Raw genomic sequence first — 23,211 nt, 5'->3', positions numbered from 1 at the left:
TGTTCGATTCTTGGTGACGCATACCAACAACTTAACAAAACCCAGGTCTTTTTCAATATATAATTTCGGTCACATCAAACTCTAAACCTTTGCTAGAAATTCTGCGTCCTACGATCTTATACTCCACAACCACCTGATGAAGGTGCACTGCGCCGAAAGCTAGTGCTTCCAAATAAACCTGTTGGTCTATAACCTGGTGTTGTGTGATTTTTAACTTTGCATATCAACAATTGTTACCGTACCTTGATTCTTGTTGCATAGAAATCAGTACAGTCATCAAAACGGATAGAGTAGCCAACTTCATGACCCAAGGCTGCGCCACGTTCCTCTGCCACTCGTCCTGCCACCTGTCAACAGAAGAAAAAACAATTTACAGAACCCAAACTAGTTTCAGAAATTACCTGCTACCAAGAGACCACTCTCTGAATTGTGGACTCAGTGTATTGTAACAGTGACTGCTTGAAGAACCTTTCCATAAGATCATAAGAGATAGGAGCAGAAATTAAGCATTTCAGCCCATCGCATCTGCTCTGTCATTCAATTATGTTTGATAAGTTTTTCAAAGCCATTGTCCCGCTTTCTCCCTGTAACCCTTGATCCCCAAGAACATATCTATCTCAATCTTAAATGTACTCAATGACCTGGCCACCACAGCCTTCTGTGGTAATGTATTCCATATATTCATCACTCTCTGGCTGAAGACAATTCTCCTTATCTCTGTTCTAAAAGTTATCTTTATTCTTATACTTATCTCTACTCTATGGCTTATCTTTATTCTTTATTCTGCAGGTTGGCACACACCATTGCATATCCACTCCAATTCTCCATTTTTAAATTGTCCCTTTGAACTTGACTTCTTCAGAAATGCAGGGGGCACCTTCAGTTGAAAAGCTTTGCCGTAATGCTTGAACGTCAGGGGAAAATACTTATCTTTATTCTATGGCTGTGCCCTCGGGGCCTCATCTCTCCTGTCAATAAACACATTTTTCCAACATCCACTCTGTCCAGGCATTCAGCATTCTGTATGTCTCAATTAGATCCCCTCTCATTCTTCTAAACTCCATCGAGTAGAAACCCAGAGTCCTCAAACGTTCCTCGTACATTAAGCTTTTCACTCCTGGGACCATTCTCATGAGCCTCCTCTGAACACACTCAAAGGCCAGTACATTCCTGAGATATGGGACCCGGAACTGCGCACAATACTCCAAGTGCAGCACCATCCCTCCCTATGGAAGGATGTCCTGCACCAAGGCCTATCATTCAAAGTAGTCATCCAATATAACAACAATTTGCATTAATACATTGTCTCCAACATGAAAAACCACTGAACTTTGGCAATATACAGCAGCACTACCCACAGTTACACAGCAAAGGAACCTAAATTCCCAAGCCAAGCTAAAAAATAATAAGAAGAGTAATTAAATGTTTGGCTAGAGAGACAAGTTTTAAGGAAGGTGGTGTTGGCCTAGGGGTAATATCACAAGACTATTAATTCAGAGACCTAGGAAATGGTCTGGGGATCTGGGTTCAAACAATACAATGGCAGAGATGGATTTTGAATTCAATAAAAATTTAGAATTAAGAGAGTCTAATGATAACCATGAAACTACTGTCAACTGTCAGGAAAAGCCTATCTGGTTCACTCATGTCCCTTAGGGAAGAAAACTGCCATCCATACCTGGTCTGGCCTCCACGTGTCATGTAGTCTTATTCAGTGTTATGACGATGTGGGTGTACTGTACCTTTAAGAGAGTTAAAAGCTAGCAGAACTACCTGACACAGCACCATGTGTTCTGAATAAGGTAACAATGTAACACTCGGCCAGAAGCTAGATTAGCTGGGTTGCCTGGAGACGACAAAACAAATTCAAATTTGGCCAATCAGTTTAAATTATACCCCAAAAATACCAAACTCCAATCAAGTTTGAATTTAGTATATTGACAATCTTAAAAGCCAATGACACAATCCAATGCCTTGGGAGGTATAAGACCTGGAAAACCTGAACAGTTGGGGGAGAACTGCCAAGCCACCAGCATCTGCAGACTGCCCAGAGATTAGCTCTCTTAAAGATACCTTTATCGATCAGTGACCTGTGAAACAGAAATCCCAAAGAGGAAAAGAAAACTGAGGAAGAGAAGATTCGATGTCTGGCTGGTTTTGAAAACTTGAATTTTTGGTAAATCTTAATTGGGGGGGAGTTTTATCGGACTAGTATTGTAGAAGGGGAAGATAAAAGATAAGTTAGAGTAAGGAGTTGTAAATAGTTGTTAGTTAATTATTCTCTGTTATACCTTAAAGAAATAAAGTTGTTAATTTGTACTTTAAATAGATCTTGGCTTCTCGAATTTTCACAGATTACTGCACAGGATAAATCTTTTCTGTGCTGCTGGGTTCGATTTTCCTGCTCCTCGGATAATGCCTGACCTGCTGCGCTTTTCCAGCACCACACTTTTGACTCTAATATCCAGCATCTGCAGTACTCACTTTTTTGCCTAGGAAATCACAGTGGGTCAGGAAGCATCATGGAGCAAGAGCAAGCAAGCATTTCAAGTTTAGGTGACCCTTCATCAGAGCTGATGTGAAGTGTGAAGGGGGCAGCATTTATGCAATAGTGGGGGCGGGGGGATGGAATGTTGCGGAGAAAGGATGCTGATAAATTAGTTGCAGGCTAAGATATGTGTAACAGAGTTTTGGATCCACCTCAAGTTTATATAGCTAAGTCTAAACCTCAGATTTGTTACTGCTAATCATGGAATGCCAACTAGGACTGAGTGTACTAAATTCAGGAATTTTTCATGTTGTCACATCCAACACTTTTCATAGACTACAAAACAAAACATCATGTCAATGCTCATGAACTAAATTTGAAACATATAATCCAATTCATCATTCTGTTTGACCTCATTGTTATAAGGTAGTCTGTCACGGTTATAACTAAAGAAGGTTCCCTGACTTCTTATTTACTGTCCAAAGATCTAAATTTGAACTGGTTCAGATCAAACATCATTCAAATTAATGATCTGTTTGATTAGATATCCCATTGTGTATATATGCACATTCAATAACATTGATTTAGACCAAGCAGTAGTTAAGAACTTAGATCCTCTCAATTCATTTGCTTTAGCTACTAACTGAAGCAAACAATTTATGCAATATATATGAAAGATTTTGGAAAGGGTGAATGCTGAATTTAATTCATGTTTGCTGTATTGGATTGAACAATGAATATATAATGACAAAATCATGGATCAGACAAAGATTGAGATGTCACTTCAATGAATTCTACTTTAAGAGAGAGGCACCTATACTACAATACTACCGTTCTTCCTATTAACTAATACCTTCCATTCTTGAGATGATGGTATCACTGGTAATGCCAGTATTTATCTTCTATATACTTGCCATTCAGAAGTTGGTGTTGTGTTGCCTTCTTGAACCTCTGCAGATCATCTGTGTAGGTATATCCATAGTAACGATAGAGATGAAGTTCCAGGATTTCTACCCAGTGATAGTTCAATTTCTCATCACAATCTCTCTTCCTGGGTCAAACCAACAGGTGCATTTACATAGAGCTATACTGCACAGAAGTGGTCCATTTGACCGATGTGTGCCCGATGCGAGCTCTTTGAAAGAGTTATCCAATGAATTCCACTCCCTTGCCCTTTCCATAAGAGCCCAGTAAATTTTCTTTTTGAGTATTTATCCAATTCCCTCTTCAACATTATTACTGCCTTTCAGGCAGTGCATTCCAGATCACAACAAGTTCTTATTTGCAGTCTTCCTCAGGGTATACATCACAGTTCGGCATTATCTACAAACATTGAAATTGTATTTCCGATGCCCAATGCCAAACTGCTCATATCAATGATGAACAACAGTTAATTTACCTATTACATGGTTAGGCGACTGTTTGTTCTGACCTATAAAGTTTTAACACTTGGAGAAGTGGCATGCCCCTAATCACAAGCCTGAACAATTTCATAAGACTGTTGTCGAACTTGGAAGTCCACTGTGAGAGAACCACTCCTGCACTGACAGCTTTGTAATTATCTGAGAAAAGCAAAATGCACGCTAGGTACTTACTGAAACTGCGGCCACTCTCCGGGGCTGTGTCACACCGATCACCCGGCCTTCTGCTGTCCAGCCAGCTTCCAACAGGTACTGTCAACAAATGGTTGGAGGTGGAAGAAAGAAGAGCAATCAGTCCTGTTCATTATTTCTCCTACTATACATTTGTTGACAGGGTGCTGTGGAAGACACATTAATACAGAAGCATTTCCTAATAACGCTAGTTCTTCAAACAGCTTCCTTCCCAATTTGCTCAATCATTAATGGCAACTCAATACTATTGAGCACTAAAAGGTTGAATAAATCACCCCACTTCCAATTTGATCTATGGGCTTCCTTTTAGTCTTCAAAAATGGCTGCAAAGAAAAAACTTCGGAAGATGTTAGGGCAAGCAACATGGTTCAGCAGTTCCTAGATGCCTTCACCAACCCTCCAAAAAGGGTCCCACCCAGACCCACCCCTCTACCCTGCCTTTCCCATGGCTAACACACCCAACCTTACACAATCCTGAACACTATGGGTAATTTAACATGGCCAATCCATCTAACCTGCATGTCTATGGACTGTGGGAGGAAATCGAAGCACCTGATGGAAACCCACACAGACATGGGGAGAAAGTGCAAACTCCACACAGACAGTTTACCGAGGGTGGAATTGAACCAGCGTCCCTGGCATTGAGAGGCAGCAGTGCTAACCACTGAGCTGCCCATGGTGAGTCAACAGTCCCAGGAACTTCTACAATTAGAATAATGCAGTAGAGAAAAAGGCCATTTTGTCTATTAGGCCCGTGGAACTTCTTTGAAAGCGCTATCAAATTATCCTACTCTTTCCCCAGTGCCCTGCAATTGTCTCCTTTTCAAGTACAGATTTAATTTCTTATCGATTTATTGTATAATATGTGTTACATACAAACACATGAACAAGGAACAGTGGGCCCTTTGAACCTGTTCTGATTTTAACCTCAACTCTGCAATTCCACAACTGTTGACTGTACAAGTACCATAATTTTCAATAAAATATCCTAAAGGCAGTGCAAATGTAGTTTTTGAGTGAGCCTGCATGATAAGACATTGAATGCCTCAGTGACAATTCGTTCTGAGAGATGGAGATATGTTTCAGATCAATGTTACCAACCTGTGGAATCTGAGTACTCTTTCCACATCCGGTTTCACCAACTATCACCACGGTCTGATAGTTTTCTACCAAATAAAGGATGTGATTCCTGTGCTAAAAAACAAGAGAGAAACTTCACTGCAAATTGCCACTCTAAGATAAAAGTCCCACCCACAAATAACTGTAAAAATGCTATCACCCTTATCAGGGTTTACAAATCGTGCTAGAAGTTCTTAGAAATTTAGTAAATTCAATGACGCAGTTTTCATGAGAAAAGGAGGATTAGTGGCAAGAAACCACAAGTATTAACAATACAAACTGACTAATCAGTACAAACTATAACTTCAATTTCTAAATGGTGTAAATCACAGAATCTGATCAACAAAACACTAGAAAATATTTAAAGTCTCAAGCAAAACAAGCTGCTTTCTCCTGGGCAGTATTAAACTACTTGAACATTCATCCAGGGAAGTGGGAATATTCCTTCACACTCCTGACTTTGGCCTGGCAGATGAAGAAAAATTTGGAGTCAGGACACAGGCTACTCACCCCAAAATTCCCAGTGTTTGTAGCCGCAGTATTTATATGGCTGATCCAGTTATATTTTTGAACAATGTTGATGGCAGTTTTCTGAGATGGTAATGCTACTGAAGGTCAAGCAGAGACAGTCAGATTCTGTCACTTATGACCAAAGGCCTTGATGGTGTTCAGATCTTGCAGATACCATCTGATTCAGTATCTGAGAAGTCATGAATGGTGCTGAATACCGCAAAATCAGCAGCTAATATCCCATTTGTGACCTGAAGATGGATGGGAAGATCATTGATGAAAGAACTGAAGATGTCTGGGCTGAGCACTCTGTCCTGAGGAACTTCCGCAGTGATGTCCTGGGAGATCTGATGCCAAGCAGCCCTGGTGGAACCCAAACTGAGAAATGCTGACAGCATCTGACGGTGTGATAATTGACAAGAATGGATATGTCGTGCTTTGTGAGAACAGGACATACACTGGGAATTTTCTACATTGTCAGGTAGAAACCCAGGATTGTAACTGCAGTGAAACAACCTTGCTTGGGGCTTAGTTTTTCAGGAGGACTGGTCTTCAGTACCAAAGTCGGGATGTTGAGAGAATCTTTAAAATTTTCAGTATCAAGTGTCTTCAGTTGTTTCTTGATATCATATATAGCTAATATGAATGAACACTGCCAGGAACTTCACGAGGAGGTCAATTTTCCCAGGTCACCAGCATCCAGATGTAGAAGGTTAGTTATTTAATTATAGAGAACAAAGAAAATTTACAGTCCAGGAAGAGGCCCTTCAGCCCTCCAAGCCTGATCCAATCTAAATCTACTATCTAAACCTGTCGCCCAATTCCTAAGCATCTGTATCCCTCTGCTCCCCACCTACTCATGCATCTGTCCAAATGCATCTTAAATGAATCTATTGTGCCTGCCTCTACTACCTCTGCTGACAACACATTCCAGGCACCCGCCACCCTCTGTGTAAAGTACTTGCCACGTTTATCCACGTATATCTCACCTCTCACCTTGAAAGCGTGACCTCTTGTTATTGAATTCTTCACCCTGGGAAAAGGCTTATCTCTATCTACTTGTCTATACCCTTCATGATTCTGTAGATCTCAGTCAGGTTCCCCCCTCAATCTCCTTTTTCCTAATGACACTGTATTTGACAGAAGTCATGAATTTCATAGATTTCAGATGGAGATTAGCTGTGATACCAATATTGAACCCACCAGAAGCAAAGTGGTTGCTGCCACATCATGTACCATTGCTTTGACAGGAAGAAAATGTAAAATACAGAATGTAAAAGCATTCTCATATTCAGGCTTTCTGGTACTGCAGTACTGACAGTTGACCACAAGAGCCATCAGAAAACCAGTACAGGTATTTATTCATTGTGGCAAACAGCCTCAGTACCCATTGAAAATGGGGGGATTTCAATACAGGTTTCCCAAAGGTTTTGAAAAATAAGAGACTGTTGAACCTTTGAATGTTTCACTTTTGTATTTATATTTTAAAGTGTCAGTTTGGCGCAGTGGTAGCACTTGAAAAAAATCGTGTATTTGAGCTCCTACCCAGAAACTGAACAACTAATCTAAACTGACAGTACTGAGAGATTCAGAGATGCCAGATCAGATGTTAAGTTGAGGCCCATATTTCTGTTTCGCTGAATATAAAAGACCCAGTGATCTTTTTCAAAGAATAGGGAGTTCTTCCGATGTTCATGTCATCTGCAACATTATCTTTGCTGGCTTCCCAAGAAGTTGTGATTTCAACCATTCACTAGCAATAGCCATATAATCAGCTGCCAAGACCCAAAACTCAAGAATTCCCTCCTTATACCTCACCAATTATCTACCTTTTTTTTTCTACTCCTTAAAACCGACTTTTTGATTGAGCTTTTAGTCATTTGCCTTATATCACATTAAGTAGTTGAGTCTCAAATTTCCTGTCATAATACTCCTGTGAAGCAACTTGGCCAATCTTATAATGTTAAAAGTACGATATAAATATGTGTTCGTATGTACAATTGGAGTTGGTGTAATTGCTTTCATCCAAAATAACAGCAATCACATATGACACAGCTGAGGGTATTAAGAAAAATACCAAAGAAAATTGTATTCTCTTTGATATTTTGGATTTAGTTTTTGTTTCTGTTGGACTGAAAATGACCAACATTGACCACAATCATTTTTCCAGAAGCTTCTGAAGCCCATGTACCATGTAGGTATTCCAACTGAAGCAGACACAAAGGACACAAAGAAAAGGAGACTGGAAGCCTCCTCGCAGAGCGCTTCAGGGAATACCTCTGGGACACCCGCACCAATCAACCCCCACCGCCCCGTGGCCCAACATTTCAACTTCCCCTCCCATTCTGCCGAGGACATGCAGGTCCTGGGCCTTCTCCACCGCCGCTCCCTCACCACCCGACGCCTGGAGGAAGAACGCCTCATCTTCCGCCTTGGCACACTTCAACCCCAGGGCATCAATGTGAACTTCACCAGTTTCCTCATTTCCCCTCCCCCCACCTTACCCCAGTTCCAACCTTCCGGCTCAGCACTGTCCTCATGACCTGTCCTACCTGCCAATCTCCCTTCCCACCTATCCACTCCACCCTCCCCCCCCCACCGACCTATCACCTCCATCCCCACCCCCATTCACCTATTGTACTCTTTACTACCTCCTCCCCAGGTGACTGAGGTGTCAGTGGGGGAGCACTTTGGGGCCAGTGACCATGATTCTATTCATTTTAAAATAGTGATGGGAAAGGATAGACCAGATCTAAAAGTTGAAGTTCTAACTTGGAGAAAGGCCAATTTTGACGGTATTAGTCAAGAACTTTCAAAAGCTGATTGGAGGCAGATGTTCGCAGGTAAAGGGACGGCTGGAAAATGGGAAGCCTTCAGAAATGAGATAACAAGAATCCAGAGAAAGTATATTCCTGTCAGGGTGAAAGGGAAGGCTGGTAGGTATAGGGAATGCTGGATGACTAAAGAAATTGAGGGTTTGGTTAAGAAAAAGAAGGAAGCATATGTCAGGTATAGATAGGATAGATCGAGTGAATCCTTAGAAGAGTATAAAGAAAATGGGAGTATACTTAAGAGGGAAATCAGGAGGGCAAAACGGGGACATGAGATAACATTGGCAAATAGAATTAAAGAGAATCCAAAGAGTTTTTACAAATACATTAAGGACAAAAGGATAACTAGGGAGAGAATAGGGCCCCTCAAAGATCAGCAGGTCAGGCAGCATCCAGGGAACAGGAAGGGCTTATGCCCGAAACGTCGATTCTCCTGTTCCCTGGATGCTGCCTGCCCTGCTGCGCTTTTCCAGCAACACATTTTCAGGTCTGATCTCCAGCATCTGCAGACCTCACTTTCTCCCCTCAAAGATCAGCAAGGCGGCCTTTGTGTGGAGCTAGAGAAAATGAGGGAGATACTAAATGAATATTTTGCATCAATATTTACTGTGGAAAAGGATATGGAAGATATAGACTGTAGGGAAATAGATGGTGACATCTTGCAAAATGTCCAGATTATAGAGTAGGAAGTGCTGGATGTCTTGAAACGGTTAAAGGTGGATAAATCCCCAGGACCTGATCAGGTGTATCCGAGAACTCTGTGGGAAGCTAGAGAAGTGATTGCTGGTCCTCTTGCTGAGATATTTGTATCATCGATAGTCACAGGTGAGGTGCCGGAAGACTGGAGGTTGACAAACGTGGTGCAACTGTTTAAGAAGGGCGGTAAAGACAAGCCAGGGAACTATAGACCGGTGAGCCTGATCTCAGTGGTGGGCAAATCGTTGAAGGGAATCCTGAGGGACAGGATGTACATGTATTTGGAAAGGCAAGGACTGATTCGGGATAGTCAACATGGCTCTGTGCGTGGGAAATCATGTCTCACAAACTTAATAGAGTTTTTTGAAGAAGTAACAAAGAAGATTGATGAGGGCAGAGCAGTAGATGTGATATATGTGGGCTTCAGTAAGGCGTTCAACAAGGTTCCCCATGGGAGACTGATTAGCAAGGTTAGATCTCATGGAATACAGGGAGAACCAGCCACTTGGATACAGAACTGGCTCAAAGGTAGAAGACAGAGGGTAGTGGTGGAGGGTTGTTTTTCAGACTGGAGGCCTGTGACCAGTGGAGTGCCACAAGGATCAGTGCTGGGCCCTCTACATTTTGTCATTTATATAAATGATTTGGATGCGAGCATAAGAGGTACAGTTAGTAAGTTTGCAGATGACACCAACATTGGAGGTGTAGTGGACAGCGAAGAGGGTTACCTCAGATTACAAAAGGATCTGGACCAGATGGGCCAATGGGCTGAGAAGTGGCAGATGGAGTTTAATTTAGACAAATGTGAGGTGCTGCATTTTGGGAAAGCAAATCTTAGCAGGACTTATACACTTAATGGTAAGGTCCTAGGGAGTGTTGCTGAACAAAGAGACCTTGGAGTGCAGGTTCATAGCTCCTTGAAAGTGGAGTCGCAGGTAGATAGGATAGTGAAGAAGGCGTTTGGTATGCTTTCCTTTATTGGTCAGAGTACTGAGTACAGGAGTTGGGAGGTCATGTTGCGGCTGTACAGGACATTGGTTCGGCCACTGTTGGAATATTGCGTGCAATTTTGGTCTCCTTCCTATCGGAAAGATGTTGTGAAACTTGAAAGGGTTCAGAAAAGATTTACAACGATGTTGCCTGGGTTGGAGGATCAGAGCTACAGGGAGAGGCTGAACAGGCTGGGGCTGTTTTCCCTGGAGCGTCGGAGGCTGACGGGTGACCTTATAGCGGTTTACAAAATTATGAGGGGCATGGATAGGATAAATAGACAAAGTCTTTTCCCTGGGGTGAGGGAGTCCAGAACTAGAGGGCATAGGTTTAGGGTGAGAGGGGAAATATATAAAAGAGACCTAAGGGTCAACTTTTTCGCGCAGAGGGTGGTACGTGTATGGAATGAGCTGCCAGAGGATGTGGTGGAGGCTGGTACAATTGCAACATTTAAGAGACATTTGGATGGGTATATGAATAGGAAGGATTTGGAGGGATATGGGCGGGTGCTGGCAGGTGGGACTAGATTGGGTTGGGATATCTGGTTGGCATGGACGGGTTGGACCGAAGGATCAGTTTCCATGCTATACATGTCTAGGACTCTATGACAGATGGCGGTAGTAGATGGAAAGTATTCAGCCTGGAGCTTGGTGACCAGTGGTATTCCGCAGGGATCAGTTCTGGGGCTCCTGCTCTTTGTGATTTTTATAAATGACTTGGATGAGGAAGTGAAAGGGTGGGTTAGTATGTTTGCTGATGACACGAAGGTTGGTGGCTTGGTAGATAGTGTGGAAGACTGTTGGAGGTTGCAACAGAACATTGACAGGATGCATAAGTGCCAAAGGGAGTTCAACCTGGAAATGTGTGAAGTGATTCACTTTGGAAGGTCAAATTTGATGGCAGAATACAGGGTTAAAGGCACAATTATTGGCATTGTGGGGGAACAGATGGATCTTGGGGTCCATATCCATAGATCCCTCAAGGCTGCCACCCAAATTGATAGGATTGTCAAGAAGGCGTATGGTGTGTTGGCTTTCATTAGCAGGAAGATTGAGTTGAAGAGCTACGAGGTTATGCTGCAGCTTTACAGAGCCATGGTTAGATCACACTTGGAATATTGTGTACAATTCTGGTCACCTCATTACAGGAAGGATGTGGAACCTTTAGAGAGGGTATAGAAGAGATTTATCAGGTTGCTGCCTGGACTGGAAGCCATGTCTTATGAAGAAAGTTTGAGGGAGCTAGGGCTTTTATCGCTGGAGCGAAGGAGGAGGAAGAGGTGACTTGATAGAGGTGTACAAGATGATGAAAGGCATAGATAGAGTGGATAGCCAGAGACATTTTCCCAGGCAGAAATGGCTATCATGACGGGGCATAATGTTAAGGTGATTGGAGGAAGTTTAGATTAGATTACATTCTCTACAGAGTGGAAACAGGCCCTTTGGCCCAACAAGTCCACACCAACCCTCCGAAGAGTAACCCACCCAGACCCATCTCCCTCTCATTAATGCACCTAACAGTATGGGCAATTTAGAATGGCCAATCCACCTAACCTGCACATCTTTGGACTGTGGGAGGAAACTGGAGCACCCGGAGGAAACCCACACAGACACGGGGAGAATGTACAAACTCCACACAGACAGTCGCCTGAGGCAGGAATCGAACCTGGGTCCCTGGTGCTGTGAGGCAACAGTGCTAACCACTGAACCACCATGCCGCCCAGGGGAGATGTCAGAGGTAGTTCTTTACACAGAGAGTGGGGTGTGTGAAATGCACTGCCAGCAGTGGTGGTAGAGTCAGATACATTAGGGACATTTAAGCGACTCTTGGATAGGTACGTGGAAGATAGTACAATGAAGGGTATGTAGGTTAGTCTGATCTTAGAGTAGGACAAAAGCTTGACACAGCATCAAGGGCCAAAGGGCCTGTACTGTGCTGAACTGTTCTATGAAATGTTTTTGTCACATGACTGAAATCAGAGCTTGTTGAATTGCTTAAATATACAACCCTGGAATTCTAAATCTTATCTTAACATTATGAGAAGAGCAGCTCCAGGCTTTAGCAGATAAAAGGCCTTCCCTTCATCTCTCTTTCTCAAAAGCATCACAAAGCATCTCAGATACCTGCTGCCAAACTGGACTAGATTAGATTACTTTTAGATTAGATTACCTACAGTGTGGAAACAGGCCCTTCGCCCCAACAAGTCCACACCAACCCTCTGAAGAGTAACCCACCCAGATCCATTTCCCTCTGACTAATGCACCTAACCTATGGGCAATTTAACTTGGCCAATTCATCTGACCTGCACCCGGAGGAAACCGGAGCACCCAGAGGAAACCCACGCAGACACAGGAAGAATGTACAAACTCTACACAGACTGTTGCCTGAGGCTGGGATCGAACCTGGGACCCTGGTGCTGTGAGGCAACAGTGCTAACCACTGAGCCACCGTGCCGCCCTGAGTATAAGAAAGAAAATACAAAGATTGTATTGCATAATACAAAACTTCAAGTGCCATCCAAATGCATCCCAACTCCTAGGGAAAGAATTATTCTGAGATCAGCCAACTGACTCCCAATTGGAAGAAATTAACTTCCATTTCTTGGTGACCAGGTAACTGTAAAAGCATCAGTGCTCTTTTTAGCATTTTGGGTCATGATGTTTCCCCCTGTCTACAGCTGGCTCGATGCAGTTGGAACACAGAACATCGATAGTTGGCTTTTTGTCCTTTGACTCCAATTAATATAAATGAACACCAACATTGTTAATTTTTTAAAAAATAAATCAATATGTTGGCATTCCTTCCCTTTCTTTCTACCTTGCGTGCTTTCTGTGAATAAAATAGCTAAGCAATTCCTTGCAATTTTAATGTTTGTTAATAAACCTTACATTTCATTTTAATTTAAAAGGACCTTGCCTTAGGTTTATTTCAAAGTTGTATTCTGAGAAAAACTGGTTTACAGAACATGCTTTGCCTTATCTCAATAAGGGACGAGAGTAAAAACTGAAAGGATTCAACTAAATACCACCTTGCTGTCTCATGTTTGAGAGTGAAAAAGCAATCATAACCTAAATTCACCCCCCTTTCCCTTTTGTCCATGACAGACAACAAAACTTTTTAGTTGGCTATGTGGAGCTGTCAGATATTTCTCATTATTACCATAATTTAAATGCTACATCCTTGTGGAAAATATGATAAAACTGAAATATTTATCATTTTTAAAAAGCCTCCACTCAAGAAAATAAAACTGAAAAAGACTTGCTTGTCCTTTATTAAGGAAAAGATAAAAACTAGCCAAAATAATTCATCTGTCAAACAAGCATAAATAATACAAAAAGACAAAGAAGTGCAGATGTTGGAGATCTGAAACAAAAATATATATTGCTGGAGAAACTCAGCAGGTGTGGCTGCATCAGTAGGGAGAAAAGAGAAACAGAAACAGCAGAAATAATTACATTCCTAGAAGTAAACTTAAGAATGGATGTCAGACATAATAAATATAAATTATTATCAATATACCTTAAAGATAGGAAGCTTTTGCCTCTGTTGTTCTATAGAGAGGGATGCATATCGATTGTAAATCACTGCAGTGTCACTTGATTCTGCAGAACTCACTCGCTCCTCAGATAAACCCACACCAGGTCCCTCGGTACCTAAACAATGGGATACAGTGAAACCCAATTTTAAAATCAGCCTTTTTATTTGAAATAAAAATGCAATCCTTCTCATTTCCCTCCTGAAGAACTCACATTCCTGCCAAAGTATGTGTTTTAACCTGCGAACTTTCTCAACAATTAGAGGAGGTATTTAACTCATTAGTTGATCACAAGATACTTTTCAGTCTTACCCATTATTCACTATGGTCATAACGTGTCACCTGTCAGAAATATGGCTTTCGCCTCCACTGTCCCAGAATTGAATGAAGATAGGATCTTACAAACCGTAAGAAAAAGGAATAAAGACCATTTGGCCCCTCATACCTTTATAGTCTAAAGGCATAATCCTACAATAATAGCCAGTCCTGATCTCTTTAAGAACATCAGCCCTGGTTTAGATTCATCATTTGTATTGCTTAATCAAAAGGTAAGTTGGTTCAATTCGTTCTCCAGAAAACTGAGCACACAAATCTAGGGTGACATTCAGGGAGTGCTGCAATGTCAGTGGTGCATCTTTTAGATGAGCTTTTAAACCAAGGCTTAGTGAGAAATCTCTGTTTCCTACATAAGAATAGCGACTAGACTTGAAAAGTCTAGATTGGATATAAAAGTATTTTCAGACATTCTTGAAGGTCATCTCACAAATATAAATTCTTTCCACTGTCAACACTCATTTTTATAGCCAGACAGAAAACCAACCAAGGAAATTTCAGTTGGATTGCTAGGATTCATGTTTCAAAGTGGCTTGGAATCCAAACTCATCAAAATATTTTATTTCAATTTGTTCACAGAATGTGGGTAGCACTGGCAGAGCATTTATTGTCCATCTCTAATTTCCTTTAGGAAGGTCCTGATGAGCTGGAATCTTGAAGACAACCAAATGGCGCGTTAGGCTAATCTGTTAACAGCAAACTACAGTCCTTTGCAGTGATCTGGAGTCACATGTTAGCCAGGTGAGTTAAGGAAGGCAGAGTTCCTTCCCAAAAGGATATTAGTGAATGAGATGGAATTTTACAACAATCCACTAGCTCCATTACTGATACTATTTTTAAATTCCAGATTTATTAACTTAATTGAATTTAAATTCCCTAATTTTCATCATGATTTTTCAATTCATGTCTCCAAACTGTTAGTTTGGACTTTTGGAATACTCATCATATAATATGGCCCCTGTGCTCTCATTCCCAACATGATGATACTCCAATACATTGCTTCACTAAGCAATAGGATGGGGGCTTTTATTCATTCATGGAACGTGGGCCAGCACTTATGGCAACCTTTGAGAAGCTGCCTTCTTGAAACATTACAGCCAATTTGTATTAGGTAGACATACAATGACAGTAGGACAGGAACTCCACCAAGATTAACCATGGGAATCACACTCTCAGTCATGTAATCATCACTGGTGGAAAAGAGAACTTGGGCATTTCCAGAAAGTCACATGGAACAAAGGAAACACAGTGAGTCCACTGCTGCTGCTCCTAGACATAAATGTTTAATTAAGGTCAGTCAGAAAAGGAAAACTCCATCCTTCATTGCAACATAGGAATCTCAGAAGAGGCCAGTTACAAACATATTGAAGTTCATTGGGTTTTTAATCATTCAACTGTTTACAAACTGCTCAGTACCTGAGGTTTCTTAACCATAAATTCCTATTAAAAAATTAAAGACAAAAAAAGTGCTGAAGAAACTCAGCAAGTCAGACAGCATCTGTGGAATAAGATACAGAATTAATGTTTCAAGTTCAATGTGCCTCTTCTTCAGCACTCCAAATGATTCTGCCAGACTTGCTGAGTTCCTTCAGCATTTTATTTTAAATTTGATATGAATAATTTCGTTATAGACCCCAGGCAAAGCAATTTGCAAACTGTTGTTTGTGATCGCACTATAAGGAAATTGCATAAAAACAAAAGTAAATTACTGCAGATGCTGGAGATCTTAAATATAAAGAGTAAATACTGGAAGCACTCAACAGCATCTTCAGAGAATTTTCGAACTTGATATATTAACTCTGTTTCCCTCTCCGCAGATGCTGCCAGACCTGCCGAGTGCCTCCGGTATTTCCTCTTTTTACTTCAGATCTCCAGCATTCGCAGTGATTTTCTTTTATTTTATGCAATTTCTTTATAATGCCATCACAAGCCCTTCAGACCAGGAAGGGGTCAGTCAGAGACTCAATCCTGCCCGAGAGGTCGGCCAGGGCAAGAATAAACATGGCAACAAAATGACATTGGGGATGGAGAGCGATCAGGAAACCCTGTCGGGTGTTTAAACGTCGAGACAAAGTTACCATAACCAATTCCCCGGGCACCTTCCTGCGATAGTCCCTTTTCCAAATTGAAATAACGTCCATTCTGCAGCAGCTGACAGCCGTCCTCTTCGTATTAAAATGTGAAAGTTTTTCTTTAATTTATGGCTCTACGGGCTACCTGCCGCTGCGCAGCAATGTCCCCCCGCCGCTGCCGCTCCGGATTTTAACTCATTCCTTTCAATATTTCATTTTTTTACCTGGTTTCCAAAACTTCGGCACTAACATGGGGGCCGCCATCTTGGTGTGAAAGGTCACCGGACGATCTGTCAATCATCATGATGTCACCCAAGCTCCCACTTTGCAGAGCTGCATTGGGTCACAGTCAGCCCAGTTAACACGACCTTGGTATTTTTAAAAAAACATAAAAATGGATAATGTACATAAAGGTCGCATTGCATTTGTTGGTTTGCTTCATAGTAGACCAATTAGAAGAGGAGAAATAGAAGGTCCTGATTTATTTCATGACATTAAATGTTGGGACACTGATTCAAACAAAAGAAAACACTGAAACTGCCAAACAAATATCTGAAAGTGACTTGTTTTTAAATAAGAAAGGTGTGACCAGAACGTTTGAACTGGCAGAAGAATTTGAACGAGTAAGGTGGGGTGGACCAAATTGAAATATAAAATGGTCATAGAGGTAGAGTGATGATTAAGGCATTAGATTCCTTAGGTAACGATGTTAAGTCACTAGAAGTGATTGCATCGATAGTTCTGAGGAAACGGCCAACCAAACAAGTTATCTTTGTGCCAAAGCTTACAGTATTACAGCTAAAGGGTGGAATTGGAGGGAGAAAATGGAGCAAGGAAAGGCATGGCAGGAAATTGCACGGTCCCAGTTGCAGTTTAGATGGGGTTCGGATGGTATGTAAAGGATATTTTAGAAAAGAAATGAAAGAAGGGAGCGATTATATTAATAATAGTTGACATTATGAATGGTGAAGCCATCCATATGTGCATTAGTATCAGCCCTGGAATCATTCCAGGCAAACCAAAGAGTGCATAATACTCTGGTGAATGTTATATACAGCAGTTGAATAATAATTTAAGAGGAATGTGTTGCAAATCATGAAAGCTTGTGGCAAGAGAAATACCATATCTGCACATTGATTTGGACAGAAATAACAGAATGTGTACAAAATGCATTCAAAGTAACCTTCAAAAGCACAAGCCATTCATTTAACATGGGGAGCAAGAAGCACCTGATTTAATTATGACAAAATGTTTGAAAAAGACTCCCAGATGGAAGAGTGTATGTAAAAGCTCTGGAATCATTTAAGAAACAATTAGATATTTCAAGTCAGAAACACTGGAGTTCTTGGAATGATTAATTAAGATGGGCCAAACAGCCCTGAATCACCATAATTATCTTGTATCTTTGACAGGGTACCCTTCGTTGTTCAGTACTTCCCAGGGGCTGAAACATTACGCCATGTTCTTCGTGACCTGCAACACATTATCAATGGAGATGAGCACCTCACCAAGACCTTCCCTACACCTCCACTACTTGCCTTTAAACAACCGCCAAACCTCAAACAGATCATTGTTCGTAGCAAACTGCCCGGCTCTCAGGACAACTCCATACAACCCTGTCACGGTGGACGCTGCAAAACGTGTCAGATTGTGGACATAGATACCACTATTATGCGTGGGAACACCTCCCACCGTGTACATGCCAAGTACTCATGTGACTCAGCCAACATTATCTATCTTATACGTTGCAGGCAGGGATGCCCGGAGGCATCGTACATTGGGGAAACTGAGCAAAGGCTACGACAACGGATGAATGAGCACCGCACAACAATCAACAGACAGGAGGGTTCCCTCCCAGTTGGGGAACACTTCAGTGGTCCAGGACATTCAGCCTCGGACCTTCGGGTGACCATCCTCCAAGGTGGACTTCGGGACAGGCAGCAGAGGAAAGTGGCCGAGCAGAGGCTGATAGCTAAGTTCGGTACCCATAGGGAGGGCCTCAACCAGGACCTTGGGTTCATGTCACATTACAGGTAATCACCATTGCACTACACACACACACACACTCTCACATGCACACGGACACAGATACACACAGACGCGCACACAGACACCCACACACACCCTTATAGACACACAGACTCCCACACATGCACCCCCTCACAGACTTAAGACACTCTGCACTCACTACACACACACACACACACACACTTTCTCACACTCACAACTCCCACCCCAGACAGACACACACACACACTTTCTCACATTCACAACTCCCACCCCAGACAGACACACACACAGACAGACAAAGACCCACATGCACACGTATATATTGTGTGTGGTGAATTTTTTTAGTACAAAGTTACATTGCACTTTGCTCAAAAACCACATAGATTCATGTCGAACTCTGAGCTCAAAAACTGCATGAATTTATGTAAAACTCTGTTATTTCACTTTTTAGATTGGAATCAATCTAAACATCAGGTCATAGACAGAGAACACAGGGGGCTAACACCTTCAACACATTGTCTAGCTATCACCATTGTTAATAGCTAACCCGAGAATGCAACTTTAAAAAAAGGGTTTTGTGATTTACACATGAAAGAAGTGAAACAATCACTGTATTCTAACAGATGAAAGGCTTAACAGACAATCAATTCTTCAATGTATAATTTCAGTTACATCACACTGCAAATTTTTGCTATAAATTCTGTTACGATCGAGCCCTCCACAATCACCTGATGAAGGAGCGTCGCTCCGAAAGCTAGTGTGCTTCCAATTAAACCTGTTGGACTATAACCTGGTGTTGTGTGATTTTTAACTTTGTACACCCCAGTCCAACACCGGCATCTCTGAATCATTCGAAAGAATTCATTCTTGTGTACTAACAACATATTGGGAACAGTAAAATAATTGATGCACCATTAGGTTTGAATAACAGAAAATAAGTCATAAACAAAGGAATTAAATAGTCAAGGGATGAAGAAGGAATTGGAATATATTGAAATAAATTATTGGTTCTGATGAACAGTGATGTTGAACAGCAATCATCACCTATAAAGGCCAATGAAAAGATGTTTATAAAGGGTAATAGTCAGGATAATAAATGCATGAGCAAAAGGTGGTTGCAAAAAGGTGGGCTAATTAAAACAAATTTGAATGTAAATTGTCATTTTGTATCTTCTCACACATTTCTTTCTTTGGAGATCGGTGGCAAAGTGTTGGAAGGATTAGTAGGTGTCACAAATGCTTTTCTGTTCTGACTCAGAAGTAAGAAGTTCCACACATAATGACAAAACCCCAACTGAATGTTAGTAGATCGTTAAAAGTCAGAGATGCTAAGCAGATTGCTCAACAGTTTCTTGCTTCATTCTTCACTAAAGATGAAAAATGTCATAATAAATGTACATAGAAGCGAGAGATAAAAAGAAACAGACAGGTTATAGAAATTAATAAAATTACATAATCAAAGGGAAATGATTAGATATTGATCTTAAAAAGAAAATGACAAAGAAGTTAAAGATGTACTTTACACTCTCAATAACTAAATTATGTGGTGGCAAATTATTTATTTAAAAAGAGAGACAAACAACATCATTGTGTCTATTTGCTTAAATTGTTTCACTAAGGACAGAATCTGAGAGTGCTTGGAAAGTGCATATGGATTAGAAGAGCCTGTTTGGTCTTCTAGCCAGAGGGTAAATTTAACTGAATGGGCTTCTTTGATAGTCAATAATGTATTTGGATGCAGAAGGATCAATGAATGATATATAAATCAATCCTGTAAAGGCATTTGATAATGAACCATATAAGAAATATCTAAATAGAGAACCACGGAATGGGGGACTACTTGCAGTACAGATTGGAAGTGGATTATCAGGTTAAAAATCAGAGTTTGGGATGAAAGGAATCCCTAGACAATGATGTGATGTGGAGGAGCTGGTGCTGAACTGAGGTGGACAAAGTTAAAAACCACACGACACCAGGTTATAGTCCAACTGATTTATTTGGAAGTATAAGCTTTCAGAGCACTGCTCATTCATCAGGTAGCTGGTGGGACAGCATCATAGGACACAGAATTTATAGTATAGCTTGTACATCCAAATAAGCCTGTTGGTCTATAACCTGGCGTTGTATGATTTTTAACTTAGATGATTATGAATAGTGCTTCAGCTTTTCATTACATTAAATGAAAGCTCCCCAACTGAATTATTAATAACAAGTCAGAGCATCTTTTTATCACAGGATTGTCACAGCACAGAAGGAGACCATTCAGGCCATTACGTCTGTGCTAGCTCTTGGGGTGAGCAACACATCAAGTGCTATTCCCAACATCTCCCTGTAATCCTGCAGCTTCTTTCTTTCCAGATAACAATCCAATTTAGTCTTGAATGCTTTAAGTTAACCTGAATCTCTGGGCATTACATTCCAGACCTTAACTACTCACTGTTTTATAGGAATGAGATATTGTCAAGAAAAAAAATGTGATGAGGAATACTTTACATTTACGACACTACAGGAATAATGCTTAATGTTTAAGACATTTAATCCACAACATGGATGTATAATCCAAATTTGCAGTCAAAATAAACTCAAGTCTGATCAAAAAGAGTAAAGAATCCTAGGCTGCTGTACACATTTTCATATTGTTGACAATAACCTAAAACATCTTTGTTATCACTAGCAGATTAAATGTTCAGCTGTTGACCACAATGAAAATCTCTAAAGTGGATTCAGCAAGAAAATATACTTAAGTTTGAGATATTTCCAGAAAGGAAGTTCAAAGGGTGCTTTAAAGATTTATTGAAAGGTACTTGAGCTATATATTCTGTTCCAATAAAGTTTGTGTAGTATATGGAATGCAGTATAGTTGTTTATCTGTTTGGATTAAGAAACAGAATTAACTACATTGTGACATCAAGATGACTGGCTAAGTTAAAAAATAAGGTTTTACTGATCGAATGTATCCCAGAAGTGGGAGGTAAGGAAAGAAATTGCAAGACCCTTTGCAGAAATATGTGCATCATCTATAACTATGGGTGAGGCACCTAATGCGAGAGGGTGGTTAATGTTGTACTTTAAAAAGGGTGGTAAGGAGAAATCAAGGAACTAATGATCTGGTCTCCTTCCTAGTGGAAAGATGTTGTGAAACTTGAAAGGGCTCAGAAAAGATTTACAAGGATGTTGCCAGGGTTGGAGGGTTTGAGCTATAGGGAGAGGCTGAACAGGCTGGGGCTGTTTTCCCTAGAGCATTGAAGGCTGAGGGGTGACCTTATAGAGGCTTACAAAATTATGAGGGGCATAGGTAGGATAAATAAACAAAGACTTTTCCCTGGGTTGGTGGAGTCCAGAACTAGAGGGCATAGGTTTAGGGTGAGAGGGGAAATATATAAAAGAGACCTAAGGGTCAACTTTTTCACACAGACGGTGGTACGTGTATGGAATGAACTGCCAGAGGAAGTGGTGGAGGCTGATACAATTGCAACATTTAAAAGGCATTTGAATGTGTATATGATTAGGAAGGGTTTGGAGGGGTTTGGGCCAGGTGCTGGCAGGTGGGACTAGATTGGATTGGGATATCTGGTCGGCATGGACGGGTTGGACTGAAAGGTCTGTTTCCGTGCTTTACATCTTTATGACCTGTGAATGTAACTTCAGTTGTGGGTAAATTATTGGAGTGATTTTTAAAGATAGGATTTATGGACATTTAAGAGAGGTAGAGGTAAACATTGAATAGGAATAGTCAGCATGGTTTAGTGCGAGGAAAATCATGTAGCACAAACTTGATTGAATCTTTTGAGGAAGTTACCAAACCAATTGATGATTGCAGAGCAGTAACGTTGTTTACATGGACTTTAGAACCTTCAACAAGGTTCCACATGGCAGACTAACTGGTAAAGTTAGGTCACATGGGATTCAGAATGAGCTTGCCAATTGAATATTAATTGGCTTAATAGCAGGGTACAGAATGATGGTGGAGAGTTATTTTTCAGATTGGAGGCCTGTCACCAGCAGTGTTCCACAGGGATCAGTTCTGGTCCTCTTTTGTTTGTCATTTATAGAAATGATTTTGATGAGAATATAGAAGGCATGGTTAGTAATTGCAGACAACACCAAAATTGGTGAGATAGTAGACAGCGAAGGAGGGTATTGGAGACTACGAAGAAATCTTGATCAAATAGGTTAATGGGCTGAAAAATGGCAGATGGATTTCACTCTGGTACTGCATTTTGATACAACAAAAGGGGATAGAAGTTAGACAATTAGGGCCTTGGGTAGTGTTGTAGAGCAGAGAAACTTAGGGGTTCAGGAACATAATTCTTTGATGCTTGCATCACATATAGACAGGATGGTTAAAAAGGCATTTGGCCCTCTTGCCTTCCTTCCTTAATCCTTTGACTATAGGAGTTGGGAAGTTATGTTGAGGTTGCACTGAGCATCGATGAGGCCTCTTCTGGAGTACTATGTCCAGCTCTAGTCACTTAGTTACAGTAAGGATATTATTAAGTTGCAGAGGGTTCAGAAGAGATTTTCCAGGTTGCTGCCACCTTTGCAAGGTTTGACTTATTAAAAAAAAGGTTGGATAGGCTTGGACTTTTTTCACTGGAGCGTAGGAGATCAAGAGGCGACTTGATAAAGTTTATAAAATCTGGAGGAGTACAGATAGAGTTAGTGGTAGGTGTCTTTTCCCTAGGAGGGGGATTTCAAGATTAGGGAGGAACAATAAGGTGAGATGAGGGAGATTTAAAAAAAAAACAAGAGACAAATTTGTGTCACACAGTGTGGAATGAACTTCCTTAGGAAATGGTGGATGTGGGTACAATTACAATGTTTAAAAAACATTTGTATAAGTACATGAATAGGAAAGGTTTGGAGGAATGTGTGTCAGGAGCAGATGGGTGGGACTAATTTAGTTTGGGATTATGTTCAGCATGGACTGGTTGGACCAAAGGGTCTGTTTTCATGCTGCATGACTCTGATCTATTTACTTAAAGATGTAGGTTGGAGTGGGGATGGGAAAAAG

General features: G+C 41.0%; 1 protein-coding gene across 1 annotated transcript in view; it reads right to left on the bottom strand.

Moving 5' to 3' along the window:
• The window catches only part of dhx35 (DEAH-box helicase 35), a 67,931-nt gene extending 51,480 nt beyond the window's left edge, over positions 1-16,451 (bottom strand). Inside the window, exons 1-5 of the mRNA XM_043710727.2 lie at positions 16,412-16,451; positions 13,767-13,900; positions 5,203-5,295; positions 4,084-4,161; positions 243-347 (exon numbers count right to left, since the gene is read on the bottom strand). Of these exons, the coding sequence (XP_043566662.1) occupies positions 243-347; positions 4,084-4,161; positions 5,203-5,295; positions 13,767-13,900; positions 16,412-16,451 (450 nt within the window). The remainder of the gene's footprint in view (positions 1-242; positions 348-4,083; positions 4,162-5,202; positions 5,296-13,766; positions 13,901-16,411) is intronic.
• Positions 16,452-23,211: the final 6,760 nt, after the last annotated feature.

This window comes from Chiloscyllium plagiosum, unplaced genomic scaffold (assembly GCF_037043375.1).
Source record: "Chiloscyllium plagiosum isolate Xiang-an unplaced genomic scaffold, Cpla_swu_hap1 HiC_scaffold_15, whole genome shotgun sequence".
In the NCBI taxonomy this organism is placed as follows: domain Eukaryota; kingdom Metazoa; phylum Chordata; class Chondrichthyes; order Orectolobiformes; family Hemiscylliidae; genus Chiloscyllium; species Chiloscyllium plagiosum.
The sequence above is the reverse complement of the archived record's forward strand: the minus strand, read 5'-3'. Positions and strand labels throughout refer to the sequence as shown.